The sequence below is a fragment of the Netta rufina genome (assembly GCF_964035555.1).
Source record: "Netta rufina genome assembly, chromosome: 4".
Classification (NCBI taxonomy): Eukaryota; Metazoa; Chordata; class Aves; order Anseriformes; family Anatidae; genus Netta; species Netta rufina.
The window spans coordinates 5,992,684-6,018,073 of NC_140127.1; the positions used below are offsets into that span (position 1 = coordinate 5,992,684).

The following is a 25,390-nucleotide window of genomic DNA, read 5'->3' on the forward strand; positions in this document are numbered from 1 at the left end:
GAACTTATTTTTAAGGTTCTCCATCTTTTAAACACATTTAGGGCCATTCCTTTGGGATACCTTTTCCAGACAGTGTTAAAGGAGTTATTTTCTCTGCTCCTGTGCTCTTGTAAGAGGACTTGTGAGTTTTTCCTTTTCTGTCACGCTTGAAGTGTGTTCCTTCTTTCAAGAAGCAGGTCTGCACTTGTATTCATAATAATAAAAATGCCAGCAAATACTGACATTCAGCAGACTTTTGGCACCTACAGTAGAGTTTCTGGATTGGTCTTCAATTTGTGGCTTGGGCAGTCTAAGCCTATTCCTTTCTTCAATAAAATATAGTTGTCATATGTTTTGAAAGTTATGGTTTTGAAAAATTACTAGTGAACCATCAGAGATACAAGGTATGGTTTGTTATACATGGAACGTTTGATGGGAAGCAGGCTGTGTCTGCAGCTGTTTACTAGTTTGGAGAAAACATGATCTGACTGATTCGGTTGAGTACATTTTATTTGGCTGTATTAAACAGTTGTCTGCGCATTGATTAGATTAGATTTCTTTATGCCATCTTTGCTGTTAATGTACTTTTGGCAAACTTGAAGTAGAGCTACATAATAGAAGGTATTATTGGATGTTGCGGGGGAAAGCAATTTCTGGGTAGCCAGGGATTCTTCAGGAATATTGTAAGACAGGTGCAAGTCATCAAAAGGCTGAAGGTTTTACATGGTTTGACTTGAAGAGCTGCATGTGAGCAGAACTTCAAGGGCAGAGTGTACTCTGCTTTGAATCAAGTCTGTGTTGGAATTTCACATGAGAAATCCATATGTCATAACGAGGTTGCATTTAGCAAGGGTAAATGATGAAGTAGTAGAATGAAGTAGCGTTAATAAATAAACTTCTTAAAATTAGTTTTTTCCTAAGCATGTGTGAGAATCTGTACTTTGGCCGTTTAGTGGCTGTAGAGTTTTCCTTTAGTTTCTTGCCAACGGTTTGTTTCTAAAGCTGTGATGAAAGTCCAGCTATTAGTCCTGACTTGCTTATATGTTATCCAATGCTGCTTTTCTTAATATTAGGAGTATTTTGATTTCCATAAGTTTTAGTCTCACTGCAAATCTTACTGTAGCATTCCTTTTAACACAGGCTATCTCCTGTAATTCACAAGGGAAAAAAAGACTGTTTGGAATGTCAAAGGGGCATAGTTTTCATGAGGTAGTTGAGGAGAGCATTTCTCCTCTTCACGTCAGAGTGAACTTTTTAGGTATGGAACCAAATTCTATGCTTGTACGGTTGGCGGCAGTGTTTGGCAGCACAAAGACATCTCAGGGCACATATGCCCACATCTCTGTTGCTTGTGAAACAGTGTGCACACTTGTTTTCTTCTTCTCTTTCAGGAAAAAAAAAAAAAAAAGAATCTCACTCTTTGAGATTGAGATATTTCTATTAAAAACTATTTCTAATGGCTGTATACAACATAAAGTCTGTACATGTGGAGAAAGCGCATAATTGTATTTCTACCCTTTATCCTGCTGTGCTGCTCCTGTGGCTGTTTGTAGGTGCTTCATACGAATTTCCATTCTAAAAGCAGTAGCAAAGATCTTGAGCTGAAGATGAGCTGTGCTGTGCTATCAAGAACAAAAGTAGTGGAGAGCTTTGAGCCTTCAGGGGAAGAGAAGGCTGAGTTTTCCTCTAACAGATCAAGCCCCATCCTCAACAGGAGGACAGGAGCGTGACTTTATCCTGCAGGGGGATTTCTGTGCTAACTAGCTAATGGCTGAGCAACCAAATGTCAAGTTTTTGTTGTGCAAATATTACTAGATTTAAGCCACATTACTAATTGTAATGTTGATTTATGATCGTTGTGTTTGTAATAAGCATTGTCCATATACTTGGAAGAATAAGATGTGGTTAATATATGGTTATTCTTACTTAATGCAGTGTTTGACACTTCATCCTACTTATAGCGGGGGGGGAAGGAAGAACTAACACTCTTTAAACTTGCTATACACTGCATACTTCTAGAAAGGGATTACATTTTTAAGATACAAACTCATACATCTGGAACTACTGAGCGGTGTCTTGAGGGAAGCGTTTGTCACTAATTAGGGATCAGACAGCTGGTTTATTTAGATGCATTGATATGCTTGCAAACATCTCTAACGTCATTGTGGTTTGAGATCATTCCTTCCGTATGTATGGATGTTTTCTCCTTGACTTCAAACTCCTCTGTTTTACAGAGCAAAAGACCCAGGCGTGCGCCTTCACTCCAAGCTAGCTGCTTTCCTGCTTCAAAGCTGCATTAGCCCCGTATCGCATACCTACATCAGTGCAGTGCCAGGCTCAAAGTGGTAGATTTACTGCGTATGATCATAAAATCAGAGAATCATTATGATTGGAAGAGACCTTCAAGATCATTTGGTCCAACCATCGCCTTACTACGAATGTCACCCACTAAACCATGTCCCTAAGCACCACGTCCAACCTTTCCTTGAACACCCCCAGGGCTGGTGATGCCACCACCTCCCTGGGCAACCTGTTCCAATGCCTGACTGCTCTTTCTGAGCAGAAATGTCTCCTCATTTCCAAGCTAAACCTTTCCTGGCGCAACTTGAGGCCATTCCCTCTAGTCCTATCACTAGTTATCTGCAAGAAGAGGCCAACCCCGAGATCCCCAAATGTTCCTTTCAGGTACAGCTCCCTTCTCCCTGCCCTGCAGTTCTGTGGGAACCACAGCATGAGCACAGCACTAAGTTAACATCATCGCTTGGCTGCTGTTCCAACGGGACTTTCCGATGGACAAATACTGGCACAGGCAGACAGGACTTGTATTTCAGCTCAACTTCTATGTGTGCATGTGTGTATATGGCCAGGCAGATAGCAGGGAATTAGAGATTGCCGTCATTCGACTGTTTCAAACTGGCCTGATCTGCCAGACTTCTAGACCTTAAAGACATTAAATATATTCTTATAGCACATATGTTGCAAACTTTCAACTTGTGCCTGTTATTAATCATCACTATGTACACAAAACCATTAGTCTTTAACACATACCCTAAATTAACTGTGAGTATACAGTACCATGCAGCTGATGCTGCGCAATTATCTGTGGTAGCTACGGCCCTTGGTGGTTCTTGAAAATAAAGGTGATTAGGCTCGAGAGCTCTTTGAGAGAATTAAGAATGGAGGTGGACTCCTCTCTCTTCTACTCTTACCCTCACTAACATCTGATAGTCTGTCTCCACTGACAAGGAGTGGTCTCCTCTAATCCCAGCACTGCTTATTTTGTTTTATGTTTTGCCAGTCATCCTTTAATGGGTTTGGGACTGTCCTACACTTTTACATGCATTCTTTTTTTAGGCACAGTCAGCTCTTCTTCTCTTGTTCTCCTGTCGGGCAACTTTTGTTACGTGGATATCTCCTACAAGCAACTACAATCTCTTTATCCCTTTTTTTATGATTTTCGTGTCGTTTTGAAGGCAGTTTGTTATTAATTATATGCTGATTAGTACGTTTCTTTCTAATTTTTATTCACAGGCATCTGCTTTGGCTACTTAAAAGTTTATTGTTACCTCTACATAGGTGTTTCCTGCCTGTTATGGTGACACATAGTGGATTATAGATCAAAGTGATGCCCTTATAATGCCTTTAGGAATATTAGTTGTTAGCTAAGAAATTCCTAGCAGCACCATTGCTTATTGGCCTAGTTGCAAAGTCCCTTTGATCACCTGCATTTGCAGACTGTTCTTTGCTTGGAACTTTCTGTTCTGTTTCACTTTTTAGTAGCATCTGTACCACTGATACAACGATCCAGATTTTTTTTGAGCTAACTACTAGACTGTATCTCAGCACGGTTTTTAACCTTTAGATACTTAGTTGGGGAAAAAAAAAAAGACACGGTATGGCTAAACTGTTAAAAGGACACTGTTGTAAAGTCTCCTGATTCACAGGAAATACCCGGCTTTAAGAGGAGCTGTGTGCTGCTACAATTTTTGTTCATAGCTTTAAAAATTGTGTTGCACCTTGATAAAACATGTAGTTGTGTGTTTGTTTTTAATTAGGAATGTGACTTGTTACTAGTGCTTGCTCCCGTCCTGCAGAGATGGAAAAGTGCCGTTTTTCTCTCAAAGGCTGAAAATGTTGTAAAGAGATTGCTTTAGTGCAGTTTTACACAGTTGTGTGTGTTTTTCCTGCTGTCCAGTAACTCTCACAAAAGAAAACGTGCTCAGTTGTCATTCTTGCTAATCGTGGTACTTAGTGGTTGTATGTGCTACTTTGATATTACCAGTGCTGCTTGCACTAGGTTATGTGCACAAGAGGATTGTTGTGCTCGGAGAAGCTAAATACTTTAAGGGGACTCAGTCTTTCAGTTTTTAGGTTTTCAGAGAGGAGTGCTCTGTTTTTTCATGGCTTGAGTGTTTTCAGATTGTTCTTTTGGCTTTTTGTGCACGAAGCAGTGATTTTTGGACTCTTTTTTTTAGTCCTGAAACAAAAGGAAGGAGTCAGATTTGTCAAGAGCAGAAAGGAAGATACTGAGAATCCCACCATTACTAACATTTTCTCTTCTTATTATGTGATGTGGTCAAAGCTGTTTTAATTCATAATACACAGTCTCTGAATTCAGACAACATTGCAGTGGTTGGGAGCTTGCTGCTTGGAGTGCCTGAGAATGAAAGTTGGATTTCCAGGAGCTCGTCTGTTCTTCTCTCTTCCCACACAGTGAAGAATGGCACATCTGTCCAAGCTGGGAGAGGTTCAAAAAGAAGGCAAATGGTATTGTGCACTACCTGCTTGCTCTGTTGTTAATTTCTGTTTGGCTTCCAGACACAACTGAAGTTTGTGCAAGTTTATGATGAAAATATAAAGGCAGACACGTGAATTCTTTCCTGTCTGCTATCAGTAATAGTTGGTAGTCTCCAAAAGAAGTCATTCAGTTTTAAAACTTGCTGAGGGAGGTTTAGGCTAAGGGAAATCTTCAGAGACCTGCAGATGTAATATGATGACAATGAAAAATGAGACAAGTTTTGGAGTTTCTTTACTGTTTACAAGTTTCTTTATTTAAGCTATGGTTAGCCATTTGGAGCCTTTTGGGTAAAATTTCCCTCAAATCCCAAGCAGGCAATCTTATTTTTTTTTTTTTGAGACAACTTTATCCCACTATCTTCTGGTGAGATCTTTGATCTTCTGCCCTTAAAATTTGAGCAAACATGATAAGCAATTGCTGTGAGTCAAGTTCAACCATTTTGTTAGTGGGATATTTAAAGTCATAAAGTGTTGGTTTTGCTTTTCTTCGTGGGGGAAAAAAATGTGCATCAATCTTGTATAAAACACTGTTAAAACACCAAAACTTCCTGATTTTTTGCTCTGGACTTCTACAATATTCTGTGTTGTTTTTTTTTTTTTGTGACCTGGCAAAAGTTATCAGATTTTTCTTCAAGCATCTAAAAACTTCCTTAAATATCGCTGTTCAGTATCTGATCCAACTCCCTCCCGGAGTGAAAACTTATGCAGAAATCTTGCTGTGATACAGATCTTTGTGGAAGAGAGTCCTCAGCCCTAGTAAAACCACAGTAAGGTGGCTATAGGCTTACGCATTCTGGTTATGGGGCTTGGGTTCTGTCCACATTGAGCTAGGTTTGAAAAGTGGTGTGGGTCGGAGTGAAAAGAGCCTTAGGATCTGAAAGTAACTTGGCTTAAACATATGAACTTCTGTTTTATTAAGACAGTGCTTCAAAGGTACCATCTAAAGTGACCTACTGATACTGTTCTTCCACATGTACCTGCCTGTGCCTTTTGATTAAGAAAATGTTTCCCCTCTGGCCCTGATCTACAGAAGGAAGCTGCGCTCAGTTAACTGTAGCACAGTGTGATGGCTCTGCTTACATCCTCCCGTCCGCCCTGCTCCCCTTTCTTCCTGGCAAAGATGATACCCGCCAACTCTGCGCAATATTATCTCTTCTGTTCATGGGAGGAGGGAGCGAAGCGGTGATTAAATTAATCGGACGTATCCTGTCAGCAAACCTTTGGAAAGCAGTCGCTTTGAGTGACCAATGCAAACAGCACTGAGAGTTGCTGATGTTACAGATTTGCCACTGAAGAAGCAAGGTGGTAGTGTCTATTTTAAGTGTAACACCGGGATCTCTGAGAACCTTTTGGATATTCCTTGAGTGGACTAACAGCACAGGATGGGAAGTTCTTGTAAATTCCTATCATTTCCAATAGCTCTGTTGAGTCCATTAGAAACTGACCAGTCTTTATTTTGGTTTCTCAGTGCCGATTCAGCAACCATTGAGAATATCATTTCACTGGAGACAGGGAGAGTGGAAATAATATATTTATGTTTTTTAAGTGCGTGATTGTGGTGCCTATAAGAATAATTTTACTATATGCTTCCTTTTGAAAGAACACTTTAAACATGCAACATATTGTTGCCATAATTGTCATTATGTAATTACACACATGACATAGTGTGAGCAGTTTTTTAGGTATATTTTTTTCTTAAATCATGCATATGTTTTGGGGAGAAAATGAAAACTTATATAGCTGTAGCCTGGATTTTTGTAACCCTTGCTAGCTCACCCCTTGTAAATAGAAGAAGTGTTCTTTTTTTGAAGTCTGTCTTGTGAGTGTGTGGACCTGGTGAGTTTGTTTGTTAGCCATCCTGAATCAGGCACTTACCTTTTCTAATAGTTGCTATGGTATGGCTTTTGGGGGAGGTGATAGTGTGTTTGTATGTGTCCATGTGTGTGTCTTGAATAAAAGCTATGGTGAAAAATCCCAAACCATGATTTTGTTTCACACTCAACTCTCCCAACTGAGATAATTTGTGTATGATCTTTGCTGGATCTTTTACTCTTCGTCATCCATTTTTTATTTAAGCATGTAATATTAGGTTTTTAAATCTAAAAAAGATTGTCATGTAATGTAACGGTGATTGTGACAAATTTGTGAAGCAGATGGCTTAATCTACAGCTGTTGTTTTCAGACTTCTGAACCAAGCTGGATCCAGAAGCATGGGGTCTGAGCCAGATACTGACATTTGGCGTTTCAGGATGCAGTTTGCAATTGTTTTCCAGCTATGTCTTTTTATTTTAGCATAGAGAAAGGTAAGGAAATAGGAGGTGCCTGCTGTGCGACCATTTATCCTGCATCTTCGGAAGTCACTTTTTCTTCAGCAATTGTGTGGTTTAAGGCTCTGGTGTTACTGCTGGTTTTACCTTCTACTGCATAGTAAATGTTTAATGGAGAAATATCAAGATCTCTATCCTTTGAAGAGCTGAAATTGAATATATCCTATGCCTTAAAGTTTAGATGCTGGTGCTTTCAGATGCAAAAAGGCAGTACTCCTTGCCTAGAGCATGGGGTTTAATGTCAGGTTTGAAACAGGCTTGACAAGACGTTTCTGAACAGCCAAAGATCTGATTGGTGCCTTTCATTTTATTAAAGGAAGAGTACCTGACCACAGTTTATTCCTTTATTTCCTTTTTATATGTTGTCCATTTGGTTTCCTGTGTCTTTTGAATTGTGATAGGTCTTGATGTGATCAACAACTTTCAGAAGTACTTGTATTTGTTCAGAGGAAGTCCAAAAGAAAACAAAGGTTTTTTGTGATCCATGCCAGTTATTGTTGGCTACACATCTTGTTCTGTTGTGTTATTTATCTGAGAATGTGTAGGCTGTGATCAGGTTCAAAATGAGAGACTGCTCTACCAGATCTTACCATGTGGTGGCTGAAACTTCTTCTCTGTACTATTTGCTCCAATTGAAATCATCGTTATTATACTTTTTACATCTGAGGCAAAGATGAACAAAAAAAATTACTTCTCACATGTTAGTTAATTAGTGGCAAGATCAAAATCTGAGTATTTGTGTGTCTTTCCCCTTCTGAGCATTCAAGCAGAAGGTGCTACAGGTTTCATTTTTCATTAGGTTGTGCTTTATAAGGTGTATTTACTGTTTTGTAAAGGACTTTGTTCATTTACTCCCCCCACTTACAGGATGAGTGCTGGATATCTTAAAGGATTTCAAGGTGCCATATTTTAAAATTTTTGCTTTCTGAGGAGGAGATGCATTTAATACATTCAAAGTGAAAATGATCTGAAAAATCACATCCATTAAAATTGTTTGTGTGCAATATGTTGTATATATGAAGTTACTCTTTTTTATTTACGCCTTCATCCACTGTTTTATGGATTTTTTTTATCAGACATTACGAGTTGAGACCTTCATAAAAACGTAACGTCATTTGTGTTGCTTTTAAAGTCATGCTTCCAGCTTAAAACTTTGGAAGTGGAATGGAAGGACTTACTGAGTTTCCTCAGACGAGCAATACAAACTTGTTGAAGATATCCTGTGTGAAATACCTCTGTGCATGAGTTAGAGACTTCCAGAGAACTTTGTCCATAAAATTCATGCTTTTCTGACTTGTACTCTCTGCTTGTTGCATTCCCTTTCCAGTTCATTTCATTCTGATAATGTGAGTGCATTTCCAAGTAAATTGGCAGTGTTTACAGTCTCAGTCCCTAGTGCCATTTTTTAATCAAACACGTAATAAAGTGCTAAATAAACCATTCCCACCTGCATCAAACTCTTTATGGCCTGTAGAGGGTATTTTGTAATTTATTTACCCAGGAAGACCCAATTCATCTGCACATCTGGTTTTCAACCCAGTCCTGCTTTTCATCCAGTTTTCCAGCTGGTTGATTGAGGCAGGAGGAGGTCAGATGGCTTTCTTGAGGTCAGTGTAGTGGTTGTCTCAGCTGGGATTATACCCAAACTTTATCCCTTGCTGTAACCACTTGGCCACACCACTCCCAACCAGTCGATCTGCATTGTTGGCTGTAATAGAGCTAACTGCAAATGTCATTTTCTTTGGTTTATAGTTTTGCTTGTATTAAAATACTGTCACTTTTATGAGTTCGGAAATATTACATCTGTTCACAACCTGTTCCGTTCCACTTTGAGTAGACGCAGTTTGTTGTGATGAATCTTCTTCCTGAATTCCCAGTGCTTGTCTGTCTCGCTAGGTCTGGGGTAGTGATTGATGACACTGCTGGTTTGTGTCACCCTGGTGTGCTTCCTCAGGGCTGACCCTGGCTGACAATCCTCTTTGGAAGAGGAACCCGTGTTTTTGCTCCTGCGTACCACTGCCATGAGCTTCTTCAGATTCCTGGTTGCTGAGATGTTCTTCCTCCAGTTTTTACTTCTTTTCATCAATAATATGAGGTTAGAACAAGATACACAGATAGGATGGAGGACTTCTTAAGCACGCATTTCTATGTATGTGCCCATGAGTTTCAAGTCTAAGGAAAGAGAAACTCTGGAGTATGGTATCATGAACATAACTGTATTCTACTTGGTCTTCTTGTGCCTTCCTGAGGGAAGCCAAAATGGTTCTAGCTCCAGGTTTTGTTATAAGCTTCCTTGTGTTTGGAGTTACCACTGCATTGAAGAAGCATTGCTTCTAGCACACGTTCATGTGTATGTCTCAGGTAGGTTCAGAAATTACAGGGCTCTCTTCAGTTAAGTAGATGATGAGGAGGGATCTCACCAAAAGGGAGATCCCTTTGTTTAGGAGAAAGTAGAATTGCGAACAGTAAGCAGACAGGAAGGTCTCCTGTGATGCTTGCTTGCTTTTCCATGTTAACCTATTTTCTTACAGCACCAAAAAAGTATGGAGAAGACACCTGAACGGGTAATACCATGAATGCATGTCTGTTACAGATGATGAATACGGTGAATTCAGGTGTAGATTAGCATTAATTTTCCATTCAGCTGGTGGAAAGGAAACCTGTATGAATCTGACTTCTGTGATACTGACATGAATGCTGACCTCTACCTCTTTTCATTATTCCCTTCCTCTTTTTGGAACGCTCTTATTCCAACAGTTTAATAAGTCAAGTCTCCGGTGTCCACCCACCTCTGATTTCCAACTGTGTGATCTACAGTCCTCTTGTTCCTAAGTATTCAAGATGTCATTCATAAAGTAATTTTTATTTTCCCCTCAGTAATCTGTGGTATGCACAGGGACTACTGCTGCTGGCTGTCAGATGCATTTTTCCAAAACCTCCTTTCCTACTCTGGAGTTTGGCAGTCATTTTCTTTGCTTTGAGCTGAAATTTAAAATTAGTCTTCTGGAAGTTAGAGCAACAGAGCAACATGAAGAGAACCCCGTGATAAAATAGACAGCAAGGAATTCGTACCAGCAGAATACTTGGTGGCTGTGGATTTCCACAGTATCTGACAGGTCATTTCCTCTGAACGTGGATGAGGGACTTGGAATAATGGGTGTCCTGTTAAGGGAGCTGCTGAGGCTTGCAGGGGTTACCTTGTGTTCAGACATTATCAGATGTGATTCTCAGGAGGCAAACCGTGTGTGTGTATACACCTGTGTGTGTGTTTTGTTGGTGGTGCTTTTGTTGTTTTATGTGTTGTTTTTTTTTGTCTGTGTCTTCAGTTTGGAAACCAGGCAAGTATCAGGGTCCATACATTTCACATTTGCTTGTATGTGTTCCCCCCTCTCCTAGGCATCTGCCTATCATCTTTTTAGGAAACAGGATATTAGTCTCAACTTCAGTTTTGGGTCTGCCCTAGTAAGCCAATTTTTAAGGTTTGGAAGGCCATTCATTTTACCTAAAATGGAAATAATCAATTGCGGAAAGTTGTTTGTTACCACAGCATCAGACCTTGGAGTTTCTGATCCAGCTTCCTACTTTCACAAGCAGTTTCATTATCACTCCCATTAATAATCAGAAATAAATTAATAACTGTTCAAGCTGAATCGTATGTAGTTAATATTTATATGTGGTTTTTCGTGTGTGCGTGTGTTGGTGTTTTTTTGTTTTTGTTTTTTTTTTTTTTTGCAAGAATTCATAATCCTGCCTTTAAATCGTAAAGTTTCTAATTTCTGATCTAAATGTTTGTGAGCTTTTTTGTTTGCTCTCGTGCTTATGCTGACTTCCAGCTTGGGCAATTCTTCATGTATGTTTGTTTCCAGGCACTGCTCTGGTACTACTGGCTGGTTACAGTCACTCAGCTCTTCCTTCCACTAATTATTTTAGGATTTATTGTCTTTAATTAGTTCCTGATAAATCTCTCTTCTCTGTGTTTCTTAATAAAAGATCCTCTGAAGAAGGCAAGGGTCTCAGTATGCCACTTTCTGTTAGTACAAATTTTCCCTTTCATCTTGGCCCAGATGCCATTTTCAGTCATACAGAAGATTGCAGTGGGCGCACAAAGAGTAACATTTCTTTTTCTTCTCTGTCTGAGTCCAAAAAGTGGCAAGTGTCCTAAGAAATCAGATCCACTTGTCAGTAGCTTTGCAGCACGATAAGAGATCAAAATTTTGCTGGCACATCTGTTTCCTGTGACAGATTGGGTTGGTGGCTCCTGAAGCAAACTTCCAGAAAGCAGCTCCACGTCCTTGGCAGTAAGAATTCAGCAGGCTGGAGATCAGGCTGACTGCTAAATGGAAAAGTTAATGTATTTTTTTTTTGGTGAGGGCTCAATGCAGCCACCTGTGTACTATTAGCGTGTGGAAATTAGTCATTTGTCTGGTATAGCTTTTGGTCTGACAAATTCTGGAGGTAATAAAACAATCCTCATTTTTGTGGGTTTTTAAGTCTTCCCTTCTCTCTTCCCCCACAAATGCCATGCACATGCCTCTTTAACCATGCTGCCTTTCTACTGATGACTGAACTTGCTCGTATCAGCTTGTAGAGATTATTTTTTTTCTGCCCACAAAATTAATTTCCAAGGGAGCAATTCAGTTACTCCCTCGGAATTCCTTTACTACAGGTTTATACATTCAAGTTTCAAATGTAAACCCAGTATTGGATTAATCCATATATCATTTCAATTCTTTGTTTCTAGAGTGAAGGAATATCAAAATAAATACCTCCTTTCACAGCTACTTTCCTTCTCAAAACCAAGGAATTAACAGAGAAGGATGAAATCAAGCAGTTTGGTTTTATACCAGTGTTCAGTCCTCTCACTCAAAGATAATCCTTTCTTAAAAGTCTATTTGAGTAGATTATAACTGAGTAGACTTTTTGATATCCAGACTGAGGATAAAGGAACTGGGATAAGTGCTGGTAGTTGTAGACAGATGGTATCTTTTTTTTCTTTTTCTTTTTTTTTTTTTCCTGTCTGCAAAGTGTTTCTTTTGCAGATAAATTCCCGTTTCTTTACAGTTGCTCCTGCTGATAAAGAGAAGAGCCTTAAAACTTTTGCTTTTAGGAAAAGTAGGAAGCTGGAGATGATTGGTGCCCCTTCAGATCTTTAGGTCACTTCTTGAAGTGGATCTCAGCCTTAATTCTTAATGCCTCCCACCATACCTGCTTTGAGCAGTGAAATAATTTCCTTCACAGCAGTTTAAAGGGATAATCATGACCACAGCCGATGAGATGTGCAGGGTATTTCACATCACACGACTGGTTTTGCAGTCCTTAGTAGGTCAATGGTATAGCAGTGGTTGGCAGCAAACCTGCTATGCCTCTGTCTTGTCTCTTTTTCTCTCGTCTTTTTTTTCTCCTGGTGTAGATTACAGTGCTTTTGCCTTTTTTTTTTCCCCTTCCATTTCCTTTTTCTTTTTTTTTTTTCCTCTTTCTACCTCCTATTAAAGGAGGATGCTGAAGCTCCTCTGCTTTAAGAGCTCCAGTCGCTAAACATTCCTCTAGACCTCTCATAGTTACAACGCGAGGTAGCCTGTTGAAAAACAGGCTTCGATATTAGGGAAAAAGTTTCTGAATCAGCTCAGACCTTGTCCCTGACATTTGGTGCCCTAAATGTCCTTCTTGGATTTTGTGGTTTTATCTTTAATTATGATTGTGGTTTTATTTTTAATTATGATTTATTTATTCTACAAAGGTCACCATGCCTGAAGCCTGGAGGTAGTTCCAAGAGTGCACCCTCTGCACTTCCCGAAGCCTGTTTCAATGCTTGCAGCACTGACAGTGGCCACAGAAACTGAGAGAGCTGGGCCAGCTGAAGCTAGGTGATTACTTGGTAGTGATCTCCAGTGAGACAAACGACTGCTGTTGAACTTGCAGTTAAATGCAAAGCTCATTAGTAATAGCCACAAACCATGTGTTGTACATGATAAGTGAAATAAGGACTAGTTAATGGGCAACAATGCTATGGAGAGCTTGTTACACAGAATTCCTTTTTGGCTGGGGAGTGTGCTTGCTTTCCTTGGAGTGAGAGATTTGGCTGAACACTTCTGCCTATTAGGATGGCACTGAGAGCTTGAGAAATATGCGTAATTTAAACATACTTTATTCAAGTGTTTCTGCTCATTGCAGTGCCAGAGAGGATTTATCTTAAATGGCAAAGAATCCCAGACCAGTATTTTTGTGCATTTGCCTAATTTTTTTTTTAAGGATTGGAAGGGAACATGGAAAATGAATGGGTAGCTGAGGCCCCCTTGTGTCTCCAGATGATACTGCACCTCAGGCACAGCGGCGTCAAGTCACTTCATTCACTTCATTCACTTTTTAAAAATATATACAGAGAAACACTTTTTAGGCCAGAATAAGGTGCTAACTTTTCACATGCAGTGGTTCCTTACTGCAAACCTGAATTCTCCATGTGTTACTTTTTGCAGTAACAGGTTTTACAAAGCTGTGCAAAACTAAGAGGGTATTTGGTTTGCAACAGTTATCAGGAATATATGAGATGCAAACAAAAACTGCAGAAAATCTGAAGGCCTGCAACATAAATTTTTGCCGTGTTTGCATCTCTGCTTAAGAATGACTGTGGAAAAACTACATAGCCAACAGCTTTTAGTGCTGGGCTGTATCATGTAACTGCAGGATAGGAGGGATGGGGAAGGGCAAAAGTGCCAGCAAGGGAGGTGTGAGATGGTTGCAGGGGGTTGTTTTGGTTTTGTGGTCATCAGCCATGTGGTTTTGGTTCAATTGCTAAGACCCTGAGAATCACTTCCAAATGCTGTGATCCCAGTTACAGCTACGTGGACATGTGTTAGAGTAGATTTCCATTGTGCTTAGCATTTAACATAGAAGTGTATGTTCACAGCTAGTGCAAAGTAGTGCAGAGGCTTTCTCCAAGGAAAAGGTTAAAGACCGGAGAAATAACCCCATATAAAATAATTTAATGATCTTAATAGACTACTGTTAATAGAACTCTTCAGTATTTCCGTGTTGCACTACTCCATGAGCATTTGTTGGACTTGTGGATTTTGTCAAAATATAGCTATTTGCTCTCATGACAAAGTTTTGGCTTTCAAACAGTAGTGAATAGTAGCTAATAAAACCTTAATGAAGAAATTCATTTGGGTCTTAGGTCAGCTAGCTTGGCTTGTCACTCATGCCAGTCTGTAATCCAACCCTTTGTTCTGCTGTTGCGCAGATTTCTAAAAAGCAAGAGAAGGAGGTGATAAAAAAAAATAAAATAGGATAAAAAGGATTTAAAAAAAGAAAAAAAAGGAATCTCTCTGGGTGACATTGCACCTGTGGTTTATTTTCTTCTTTTGGGTGCAGTTAGGAAGCCTAAGACTGGTGGTCTCTGCACAAATTCCTGTTCACTTCTTGAGCTTTGTCATGGTTATGTCAAAATGGGTTGGATGGCAAATATTTCTTTCCAAAGAAGATAAAGATGATGCTTCCAAAGTTATAAAACAAGCTTTGCAGAAAGTGAGGTTTTCTGCCCTTTTTTGTTTCTTGTTTTAGATGTCAAGATGGCAGAAGACGATAGGTGTGATATAGCAGTGTGTCTACACTGTCCTCTAGATGAGCTCCCATTTGCATCTGAGTTTCAAAGCTTCAGTTCAGTTAAACTTATCCATTAACATTAATAGCAGGTTTAGGAAGAGCAAATAAAAACCAAGTAAGGATTTTTTTTTCCCCCAAATTGACATATATCTCATAGTCTGTGTCACAGAGAGTATGTCACACTTCATCTCTGAGATACGTTGTCTGCTCTTTTTAAGGACCAGTTCAGGGTGAAGAAACCTACTTGTGAGATTTTGAAGAGCTGTGTATGCTACTGAACATACCCTACTTTTTTCAGTGTTGATCCATTAAACAATTCCAGAATTGTGAAAAACTCGCTTGTGGAGTTCCAAACCTATTCCAAACACTTTTTTTTTTTTTAATTAGAGGGGAAATATTTGGTATAACTTGTTCTTCTCTTTTGTTTTCAGCTCCTCGAGGATTTTATGCATAGCCTACGAGGTTTTACAAGGTTTGCAATATATGAACAAACATGGAATGGTCCACCGAGCACTCTCCCCTTGCAATATTCTTTTGGATCGAAAGGTATGGCTGCAGGAATGAATCTTTTTTTCATTTTTGTCTCTTGCTGCCAAGTAGCATGCTGTGTCATATTTGGAGACTGGACAGGAGCAGACCTTTTGGGTGGAGGGAGAGAGGGAATGGCATATTCAGCAAGTGTGGGTTGTTCGTTGTTTTTTACTATACTTTACCTCATTTCCTAAATTTCAAGTATGTTGCAGGATTTTTTGTTCCCACTTTCTTCTATCCCAAATCTCTTTTTTCATCCTTCTTAAAGAAGTGATCTAAGTCTACCTGACTTGCCATCATTGTAAATAGTTACAAAGCCTTTCTGTTTAGTAAGGATATATTTTTTTAGCTAGTGAGTAGTTAATAACATTTCCTGTGTTTCATGGTGGTCTGATACTTTTAAGATATCAACATATTTCTTTGTATTAAATTATTAAAATTCCAGTCTGTCAATTCTGTTGTCAGACTACTGAGTTGGCAGTGTGGAATAAAGGTTTCCCTCAAAAAAGATGAGAGAAATTAATAGCTACTGCTACATTCAGAACCATCCCTTTATCTGAACTAACAGCCAAAGAGCTCAGTTTCTGTGGACAACCCCTCTCTCCTTCCCCTTCTTACTTGATTTAAATAGAAGAGCTAGATCTTCCCCTTGGAAGGTAGAGAGAAAAGAGGAGGAAGGAAGAAAGGAACACTTACTAATATGTTCTTGGGTAAATTACTTGTACAAATGAACATCATAATAATGCTCTAACAAGCAAAAGTACTTAGGATTTTAAGATAGCCCTGCAATCAGTAAGAGAGCAAAGGGGGCCGTGAGACTATAAATTTCAAGACTTTTTCCCTGCCCTCTGAATTGCTTGCTGATGTAGCCTTCACTGTTGCACCACCTGCAGAGTAGCCGAGTATAATCCAAAATCCAGCAGAAACTATATATCAGTTTAACTTCGATGCCTATTTTTTTGTTGTTGTTATTTTGGTGTTGGTGTTACCTTTCTACCTCCACAGAATAAAACCAAGCACCTGGAAAACTTATTTGATTGAAATGTATGTGGATACAGTTAAAGAGAGCAAGATAGTAATGAGTTGGTGAGAAAGACTGGAGGAGCAAGGCTGGGTAAATGGCAGAGGTGAGAGAATAGTGGGGCTGCTTAGGGAGCTCTAGGATTCAAACAGGATTGCAAACAGTTTTTGAAACAGGAAAAATGTTCAAGAGAGTATTAACTCCTTTTAATTTACTGAAAATATATTGTAACTGTACAAAGTTCTGACTTGCTGATGTACCCCAAAGTGATTACACAGTGCTCTCAGAGAGTAAAAGCATTAGAAATAAGCACCTTACTAGCTTTCAGTGGAATTGTACCTAAGAGCTGAAACAGAAATGTAAGAGGCTGGCTTCTTATGCCTTCTGACAACTTATTACTTATGACAAATTAGCATAAATATATATATATATATATATACACATCTATATTTGTAAACTCAAAGATTCTTCTGATGTCAGATTCTGCTGCTCTTGATTTTTATTTTTATTTTTTTCAGGGACATGTCAAGTTGGCTAAATTTGGACTCTACCATATGACTGCTCAAGGCGTTGATGTTGATTTTCCTATAGGGTAAGCATGGAGTTGCACAATACAAAAATATATTAAGGATATTTGCTTGGGTGCACAAAGGTAGTAGTGATATTTCCTTTTGAAAGTTTTCAGTTTTTTTTTTATTGTATTGTCATGAACGATTGAAGGAACAAGTGATATTGTTACTTTTAAAATGATTTAACAACAGGTAAACCTTTTGCTGTTTTTTTTTGTTGGTGGTGGGTATTTTTTTTTTTTGAGGGGGTATTTATTTATTTATTTATTTATTTATTTATTTATTTTGCTAATTCAAAAGTTATCTGATGGGAATCCTGACAATTAACAAGACCAACCCCCCACACACACTCCTGGGATGGATCTAGGGTACATTTATTTAATGTACTATTGCTGAAATTCGGTATACATTTACTTTGAATAAATATATTGCATCTTTACATATATATACATATATACATGTAATATTGAATCTTTAAATAGATGAACTATTTTGAAAAGTGCTGTTCTTTGCTTGCACAAAAAGACAGAGCTAATAATTAAAATTTGACCTTTCATGTACTAGACACTACTTTGTCATTGGAGTGAAACTACTGCAATGTGTACGTTTTTGCTAACAACCTGCATTGGTATGAATTCGAGTTTCTCAGAACACAAAATTGATTTAATTAGTGTAACTGAAAAGTAGGTTTTTGGACAGACAGATTATTACTTGATGTTGCTGCATCTTTCTAGGTACCCGTCGTATCTGGCACCTGAAGTAATTGCACAGGGAATAGTCAAACCAAGCGACCATACCCAGTGTGAGAAGCCTCTGCCTTCTGGCCCTAAATCAGATCTGTGGTCTCTTGGCATAATACTATTTGAGCTTTGCATGGTATGTAAGAGGGTTTGACTGTGACTTTTGGGGAATAGAACATCAGGTTGATTGCTCTTGCTAATGGGGTTAATGAGACTTGTCCAGCACTTGACTCCAAATATCAGACTACATTTTGCATTCCCACCTGACCAGTACTGGTGGTGGTGTTCAAGTTACTGGATACATGTTGGCTTGGGCTGAGTGTAACCATGAAGGGCAGCTGCCTTGAATAAGCCACAATGATGCAATTGCGTGATCTAATTCTTAGTAATAGCTTCTAAACCAAGTCTCTCTAGGTAACTTTTTGTTTTAATTATGCTTATAAGCATATTTATGACAGCATATTGCTGTCATGCCCTCGTTCTCTTCAAAAAGGATGAGAAACTAATAAAGTTTCTTTACTATGAAAGCACTACATCTGCCTTATTGCCATAGTTTAAAGTGTCTATAGGGAATTAAAGGTTTATTTGAAAAATACTTATTTGGCTTTAGATGTTAGAATAAATTAAGACAACATAATCTTTACCACTTGTACATGTTAAACTTGACTTTCAATCAAAGACAGCAACATTCTCTATAGAAACACGATCTGGCAAATATACCAATGCTAACAGTTAGTTTCATTATACAATTAAATGGTCTGACAGTTACATGGTCAAGAGCATGTATTAGTTAGTGAATACATCAGGGCACTGGAAATTCTTTTATGTATTCTGTGACTTCTCATAGTGTTCATAGATCATTATTCCTCTTTTGAATAAGTATCTTTTCATAAAAATATTGTTGAAACATTTTAGAACTGATATTTGGATGACTTTTCAAAAATAGTGTGCCATACAAGCTATGGCTGTCACTGGGTCAGGACATCACCTTTTTTCACACTTACATTGGAAAAAATACAGGTTTTCGAAAGCTTGTTACTAAACTAATAATAAACCTGCAGCTTTGCTGAAGCAACCTGAGGATTTGTTTTGCATGTTTTTTGTTTGTTTTTATTTGTTCCAGTTAAGAGACATTATAAATGATACATTTTTTTTCTTTATGATGTTATGAAACTGCTTCTGGTATATTTGGGGGTAAATCGTGTTTCTAAATGTTTCTAAAATTAATCTGAAGAAGCTTATTTCACTGTTTTTGTATATAGGTGGATGTGTGTGCTATCTAAATATTTTTATGCAGTAGCATTCAAATGTTGATTTAATCTTGTTACTCATTTAGGGGAGAAAATTATTCCAAAGTTTGGAAATAGCAGAAAGATTAAAATTTATAATTATGTTGGGTAAGTAGCACAAAATCATTTTTTTTTAAGTTTCCTAGTAGTGTTACCATTAGAGCTTCACAAACTAGTCAGCTTGTTATGCTCAGACGTACGGTGCTTTATCTTTTGTCTGCTTTCATTTTGTCTGCTTTAAGTTTAAGCGGCAATACCGGATGTTCTCTGGATACTCAGTACCCTGAGCTGGTGGAAGGGGATGGGGAGCAGGATGTGGCCCTCGTTATCCATGAAGAACTGGTTGGTGACCTGCTACGGCACTTAGATGTGCACAAGTCGATGGGGCCGGATGGGATCCACCCAAGGGTACTGAGGGAACTGGCAGAGGAGCTGGCCAAGCCACTGTCCATCATTTATCAGCAGTCCTGGCTATCGGGGGAGGTCCCAATCGACTGGCGGCTAGCAAACGTGATGCCCATCTACAAGAAGGGCCGGAGGGCAGACCCGGGAAATTACAGGCCTGTCAGTTTGACCTCAGTGCCAGGAAAGCTCATGGAGCAGATCCTCCTGAGAGTCATCATGCAGCACTTGCAGGGGAAGCAGGCGATCAGGCCCAGTCAGCATGGGTTTATGAAAGGCAGGTCATGCCTGACGAACCTGATCTCCTTCTATGATAGAGTGACGCGCTGGGTGGATGAGGGAAAGGCTGTGGATGTGGTCTACCTTGACTTCAGCAAGGCTTTTGACACCGTCTCCCACAGCATTCTCCTCAAGAAACTGGCTGCTCTTGGCTTGGACTGGCGCACGCTTCGTTGGGTTAGAAACTGGCTGGATAGCCGGGCCCAAAGAGTCGTGGTGAATGGAGCCAAGTCCAGTTGGAGGCCAGTCACTAGTGGCGTCCCCCAGGGCTCGGTGCTGGGGCCGGTCCTCTTTAATATCTTCATTGATGATCTGGACGAGGGCATCGAGTGCACCCTCAGTAAGTTCGCAGATGACACCAAGTTAGGTGCATGTGTCGATCTGCTTGAGGGTAGGAAAGCTCTGCAGGAGGATCTGGATAGGCTGCACCGATGGGCTGAGGTCAACTGCATGAAGTTCAACAAGGCCAAGTGCCGGGTCCTGCACCTGGGGCGCAATAACCCCAAGCAGAGCTACAGGCTGGGAGAGGAATGGTTGGAGAGCTGCCAGGCAGAGAAGGACCTGGAAGTATTGGTTGATAGTCGGCTGAATATGAGCCAGCAGTGCGCTCAGGTGGCCAAGAAGGCCAACGGCATCCTGGCTTGTATCAGGAACAGTGTGACCAGCAGGGCTAGGGAGGTGATCGTCCCCCTGTACTCAGCTCTGGTGAGGCCGCACCTCGAGTACTGTGTTCAGTTTTGGGCCCCTCGCTACAAGAAGGACATGGAGGTGCTTGAGCGGGTGCAGAGAAGGGCAACGAAGCTGGTGAGGGGCCTGGAGAACAAGTCCTACGAGGAGCGGCTGAGGGAGCTGGGCTTGTTCAGCCTGGAGAAGAGGAGGCTCAGGGGTGACCTTATTGCTCTTTTTAGGTACCTCAAGGGAGGCTGTAGCGAGGTGGGGGTTGGCCTGTTCTCCCACGTGCCTGGTGACAGGACGAGGGGGAACGGGCTTAAGTTGAGCCAGGGGAGTTTTAGGTTAGATGTTAGGAAGAACTTCTTTACTGAAAGGGTTGTGAGGCACTGGAACAGGCTGCCCAGGGAAGTGGTGGAGTCACCATCCCTGGAGGGCTTTAAAAGACGTTTAGATGTAGAGCTTAGGGATATGGTTTAGTGGGGACTGCTAGCGTTAGGTCAGAGGTTGGACTCGATGACCTTGAGGTCTCTTCCAACCTAGAAAATTCTGTGATTCTGTGATTCATTTCCAGAACTTAAAATGCATTTGAAGCATGGTTACTTGCTTAGGGAAGCTACAGAGATGGCTGACAGGTAAAATAATGTTGCAGAAGAGCCATGAGTGTGTTAGAGTAAGGGAAGCTGTGGAAAAACATGTTCAGGAAAGGTGGTCTTTGTGTTGGTTATTTGTTGTTCTGTGTTCCAGGAAGTCTCTGAAATGAGATAGGAACTGTATGACACTAAAGAAAACTGTCCCTGCAGCAGCGGTGTGATACCAAGCAGGGAGAAGCAGAACTCAAATTGGAAGGCAGAAAATAGAGAGCTGAGGAGCTTATTCCTAGGTCTAGGCTTTTGTTCTGACTTCATCTACAAACTGTATAAGCATTAAGCAAAAAATCAGTGTCTACAGTAATGTAAATGAGTGTGAGAGTAGGACTTTTCTGTGGCATTTAAAATTCAGTTTATTGTGGGGGTTGTGTATGAGCCATGAAGAAGGGCAGAGCATGAGCTTGCAGTTTGAAGGTTTATGAGTAAGTTATTGAATTTACCCAGAGCAAAAAAAAAAAAAATTTAAAATCTTTAAAGATACTGTCAGTACAAACATCTTTTTATTGAGTAGTTAGTACTCTGGTGATGAAATTCTGTCTGTTTTGGCGTGTGGTTTATTAGCAAAGCTTCCTGAAGGGTTTGAGTCCCTTTCAAGTCAAGTGCAAGCTATTATAAACCTTCATCCACTGAAAAATGCCCACATTCTGACTTGGGAGTTATTTTCTCAATAATGCATTGAAAACAAATTATAAAACACTTCCAGTATAATCTGCAAGTAGCAAATAAAAAGTCCTTTGAGCTTCTATATGCAGGTATTTTTTTAAGTTCTTTCAATTTCCTTTTAATAAATAGAAAGGCTGTTGGAATTTATTTGGCAGAGACTGACACTCTGGATTTACTAAGCCTGCAAAAAAGACTTTCACTGTTAAATTAGATGCACTACTTAAATTTTCTAGGCTTTAATTTTCTGTCTGCATTGGGGATATTACTTTTATTTCTAATTTTGGGAATTCACCTTCAGTTGATGTGGCAACGTCAATAAAAAAAAAAAAAAAGTATTCTATGCTGTGGTGGGCTTTCATCTGATATCCTGTTTAATTACTATCACTTTTTTCATGGTCTTCAACTTTTTTACTGTTCTGTTTGTTTTTAAAGGCTGTGTAGACGATATTGTAACAGTATTAGCTGAAGAACATGGTTGCCTTGATATTATTAAGGTTTGTGGAACTAGTTTACTCTTCTTTGCTATCCTATCCAAAACATTTTTTATTTTATTTATTTATTATTATTCACTTATTTATTTATTTATTTATTTTTATTTATTTATTTTATTTATTTATTATTGTTATGCTGCATAGGATTTCATATATACATATGAAATATAAGTTTGTTTTTGTTTATATACATAAAAACTCATGTATATAATATATATATATATAAGTAAAGTTATTTATTCACTTGAATTTATTGCACTATACTGCAAATACATACGTAAGATCCTTTCGAGTACCCTGTGCTGGTAATGTTCATTCTTAAAATTGTTGTCAATTAATTTAATACTTGCTGGATACTTGTCAATTAATTTAATACTTGCTGGATGGTAAGTTGTTAATTTTCTTTACAGTGTTGGAGGTTAAGGATTTTTCTTCTAGAAATGTAGCCTTCTACCCAGTGTGCTTTACACATTCTGACAATATTATGCAGTTCAACTCCTCCCCACACACAGAGTGAATCAGTGAATTTTAGTGTTTATGTCTTGAAACACTGTGTGTAAAACGAATTCTGACTGTTATCAGGAGTTCCCAGGTATTGTATTGTTTCCAGCTGTGTACAGAATATCTAGACTAGAAAAAGTAAAAATAAATAACTGCATATACCGAATTTTCTAGTCTTCTTTTCCCCATAGTAAATGTGGGTTATGAAATTACTTCCATACAGCATTTTGATCTCATGCAGCTAACCTCATACGTGTGGATGTCAAATTTTATAACTCGTATATTAAAAGCTAAGTATGAGCTAAGTGGCTTGCTCAATTAGGACAGTAATGACCAGAACCCCTCCATATTTCTCTTATGTTCCAGGACCTTCCTGAAAATACCATAGATCTACTGAAAAAATGCCTTACATTCCAGCCTTCTAAGAGGCAAGTATTCACTCCAAATGCATAATAAATTCCGTTAGGATTCTGTGAAATTAGAAGTCCAGTCACTGATGTTTTTTTGGAATACTGATGGCTTGTGCTACCGACAATGACTTCTTGGTTTTATTACTTTGCAATATTTGAAAGTAGAGAGTTTGGAAAAAAATAATGAAGTGTGCAAAACCTTGAGATTGATGCAGAGTATTTTTGTGGGAAAACTATTTGGTTATTTTCAGTTTTAATTTCACAGCTTTAGTGATCCCATAACTGGATGTCCATGGTGGTTACTGCAGTTGTGCTGTGGTCAGAATTAGGACCGCTTTCTTCAAATCTCTTCTTTCAAAAGACATTTTTGTTATGACAGTCCAACGCAACTCTCTTCTGAAAATGGAAATAGGCTTCTGTTCTTTAAGAGAAGTTTTGCATTTGCATTTTTTTCACGTTTGCTTAGAGGAATTAAAAGAGAGTTAAGAAAATAGTTGCTTTATATGTTAAATGAAGGTGAGATCTGAACTTGGGCTATAAACAGACTGCACAGTGTTATAAATTATGAAGTGAACAAAATTGATAGTTTTTTTGGTAATAAAATTTCTGAAATTTGACATCACTTGTTAATATTTATTACTGGGGACATTTCTTACTGAAATGTAGTACTTATGGAAGCACTTTACTCATAGCATTATATTCTCGTTTCTTAACTCAAGGCCAACTCCAGAAGAATTGCTGCATGACAGTTTGTTCAGTGAAGTATCTTTGGCATACCCTCCCTTTCACAAACCTGCTGGTCTGTTCTCATCTTCTCCAAGGTGTGCTAACTTAACGCTTCCTGAAGACATAAGTCAATTATGCAAAGGTAAAAGCAGGTAGTGGGATGAATGTCACTGAAAGGGGAAGGAAAATAACATGGTTTTGAGTTTTCTTTTAATGCTTTGTTAGAGAGAAACTATTAAATGGTATAAAACTACAATTTTTGTAGTAAGTTTTTTAATGGGCACAGCTGGAAGCAGACATGATTTTGAGGGATGTGTTCAAATCAAAGGATGACATCTTTATTTTTGTACTTTGACTTCAGGGAATAAACAGTTAACGTTAATATAACTATTCAAGTGTACCTTGGGATATCAGTATCATTTTTGCCTTTTTAATTTGAACACTTACATGTACAAGATGGTTTTTGGTGGTGGTGGCTTTTTCCCCACTGTGTTGTGTTGTGCATTGGTAACTGGATTCTGTTGAATCATAGCATGAGATCATTTTTGGAAATACTGAAAAACTAAATCCTTGTGAGAGAGGTCATATTGTCCAGAATAAAAGAAGGTTAGAAGTTTCTGAGTTTAAAACTACAGTATGCTGCAAGTTTCAAGTCCTCATTGACGTTTTTTGATGAACTCTGAGATGCATACATATATAGAAAAATCTCACTATACTATTCCTGGTGACTAAGATTTTATACCTAGTTAATGTATATGATATGTGAAAGGAAGATGGGACAGTATGAGTCACTAGTTTCTTTTTTGTACTCTTAGCATTGTTGGGGACAAAATAAGGTTTTTGTTTTATTTAATTTTTTGGGAAAAAAAAATATGCCCAGAAAGCAAAACTCCACCCTTTGATTAATTTATCTGATTGGTTCTATTTTCTACCATCAAGGCAAACTGCAAAAACATCTTCTTTTTCTCTGATCTCTGCCCATCTGCTCTTCCTGTAAATTTTCCTAAAGAGCAGTGCAAAGGGTACATCACTTTCTCTGCTAACCTCATATTATGCTCTTTTCAAGTGTAACTTTTCTTCCACAGAATGTGTTTAGAGTGATAGGAAGAAATACAAGCTGCCTAAAAAGCTGTAACTCACTTTTTATGTGGTTTCTCCTAGTAGATGAAGATAGTGATTACCTAGCAGAAAGATCAATTGAAGAGGTTTATTATCTCTGGTGTTTGGCTGGAGGAGACTTGGAGAAAGAACTTGTCAACAAGGAAATCATTCGATCAAAGCCACCTGTCTGCACACTTCCCAAGTAAGGAAAGAGAAGCACTTTAAGGGAAGGACAATGTATGGAGAAGTGATGCTGAGAGAATGTTTTGGTTTGGTTTTTAGTTTCAACACTTGTGTATATGTGAAAAACGGTGAAAATAGCATTCTTGAACAGCAGAAAATCATTTCACATCCCATCTTACCAAATTTGAGGTGTTATTTGAACAGTTGTATCTGTTATCTAGCTGCATTGCACATTGCTTTCTGAAATTTGAGAAGAAATTTAGGTGAAGTGCAACATAATGAACTGGAAGTCCCTAAATTTGGCATGAATTAAAATAGCATTAAGTTTCAATTAAAAAAAAAAAAAAAGCTTCACTATGCTTGAATACCATATTTTTAATTGGAAGTTAATTCATTCTGTAGCAAATTCTCACAATCTGAATTCTCTTTCACAGAGCAGCAGTGCTGAATGGTCAGCTCATTT

General features: G+C 38.8%; 1 protein-coding gene across 5 annotated transcripts in view; it reads left to right on the plus strand.

Annotated features, from left to right (window-relative positions):
- TBCK (TBC1 domain containing kinase) overlaps window positions 1-25,390 on the plus strand; it is a 105,106-nt gene that overhangs the window by 11,496 nt on the left and 68,220 nt on the right. For 3 of the 5 annotated variants that reach the window (XM_084285701.1, XM_084285703.1, XM_084285702.1), the window contains exons 4-11: window positions 15,134-15,248; window positions 16,773-16,846; window positions 17,558-17,699; window positions 18,900-18,960; window positions 21,948-22,009; window positions 22,874-22,935; window positions 23,637-23,785; window positions 24,805-24,946. In XM_084285701.1, coding sequence (XP_084141827.1) covers window positions 15,134-15,248; window positions 16,773-16,846; window positions 17,558-17,699; window positions 18,900-18,960; window positions 21,948-22,009; window positions 22,874-22,935; window positions 23,637-23,785; window positions 24,805-24,946 — 807 coding nt within the window. Of the gene's footprint in view, window positions 1-12,838; window positions 12,968-15,133; window positions 15,249-16,772; window positions 16,847-17,557; window positions 17,700-18,899; window positions 18,961-21,947; window positions 22,010-22,873; window positions 22,936-23,636; window positions 23,786-24,804; window positions 24,947-25,390 lie in introns of those variants that run through there. The other 2 variants (XM_084285705.1, XM_084285704.1) reach the window with 2 other exon arrangements.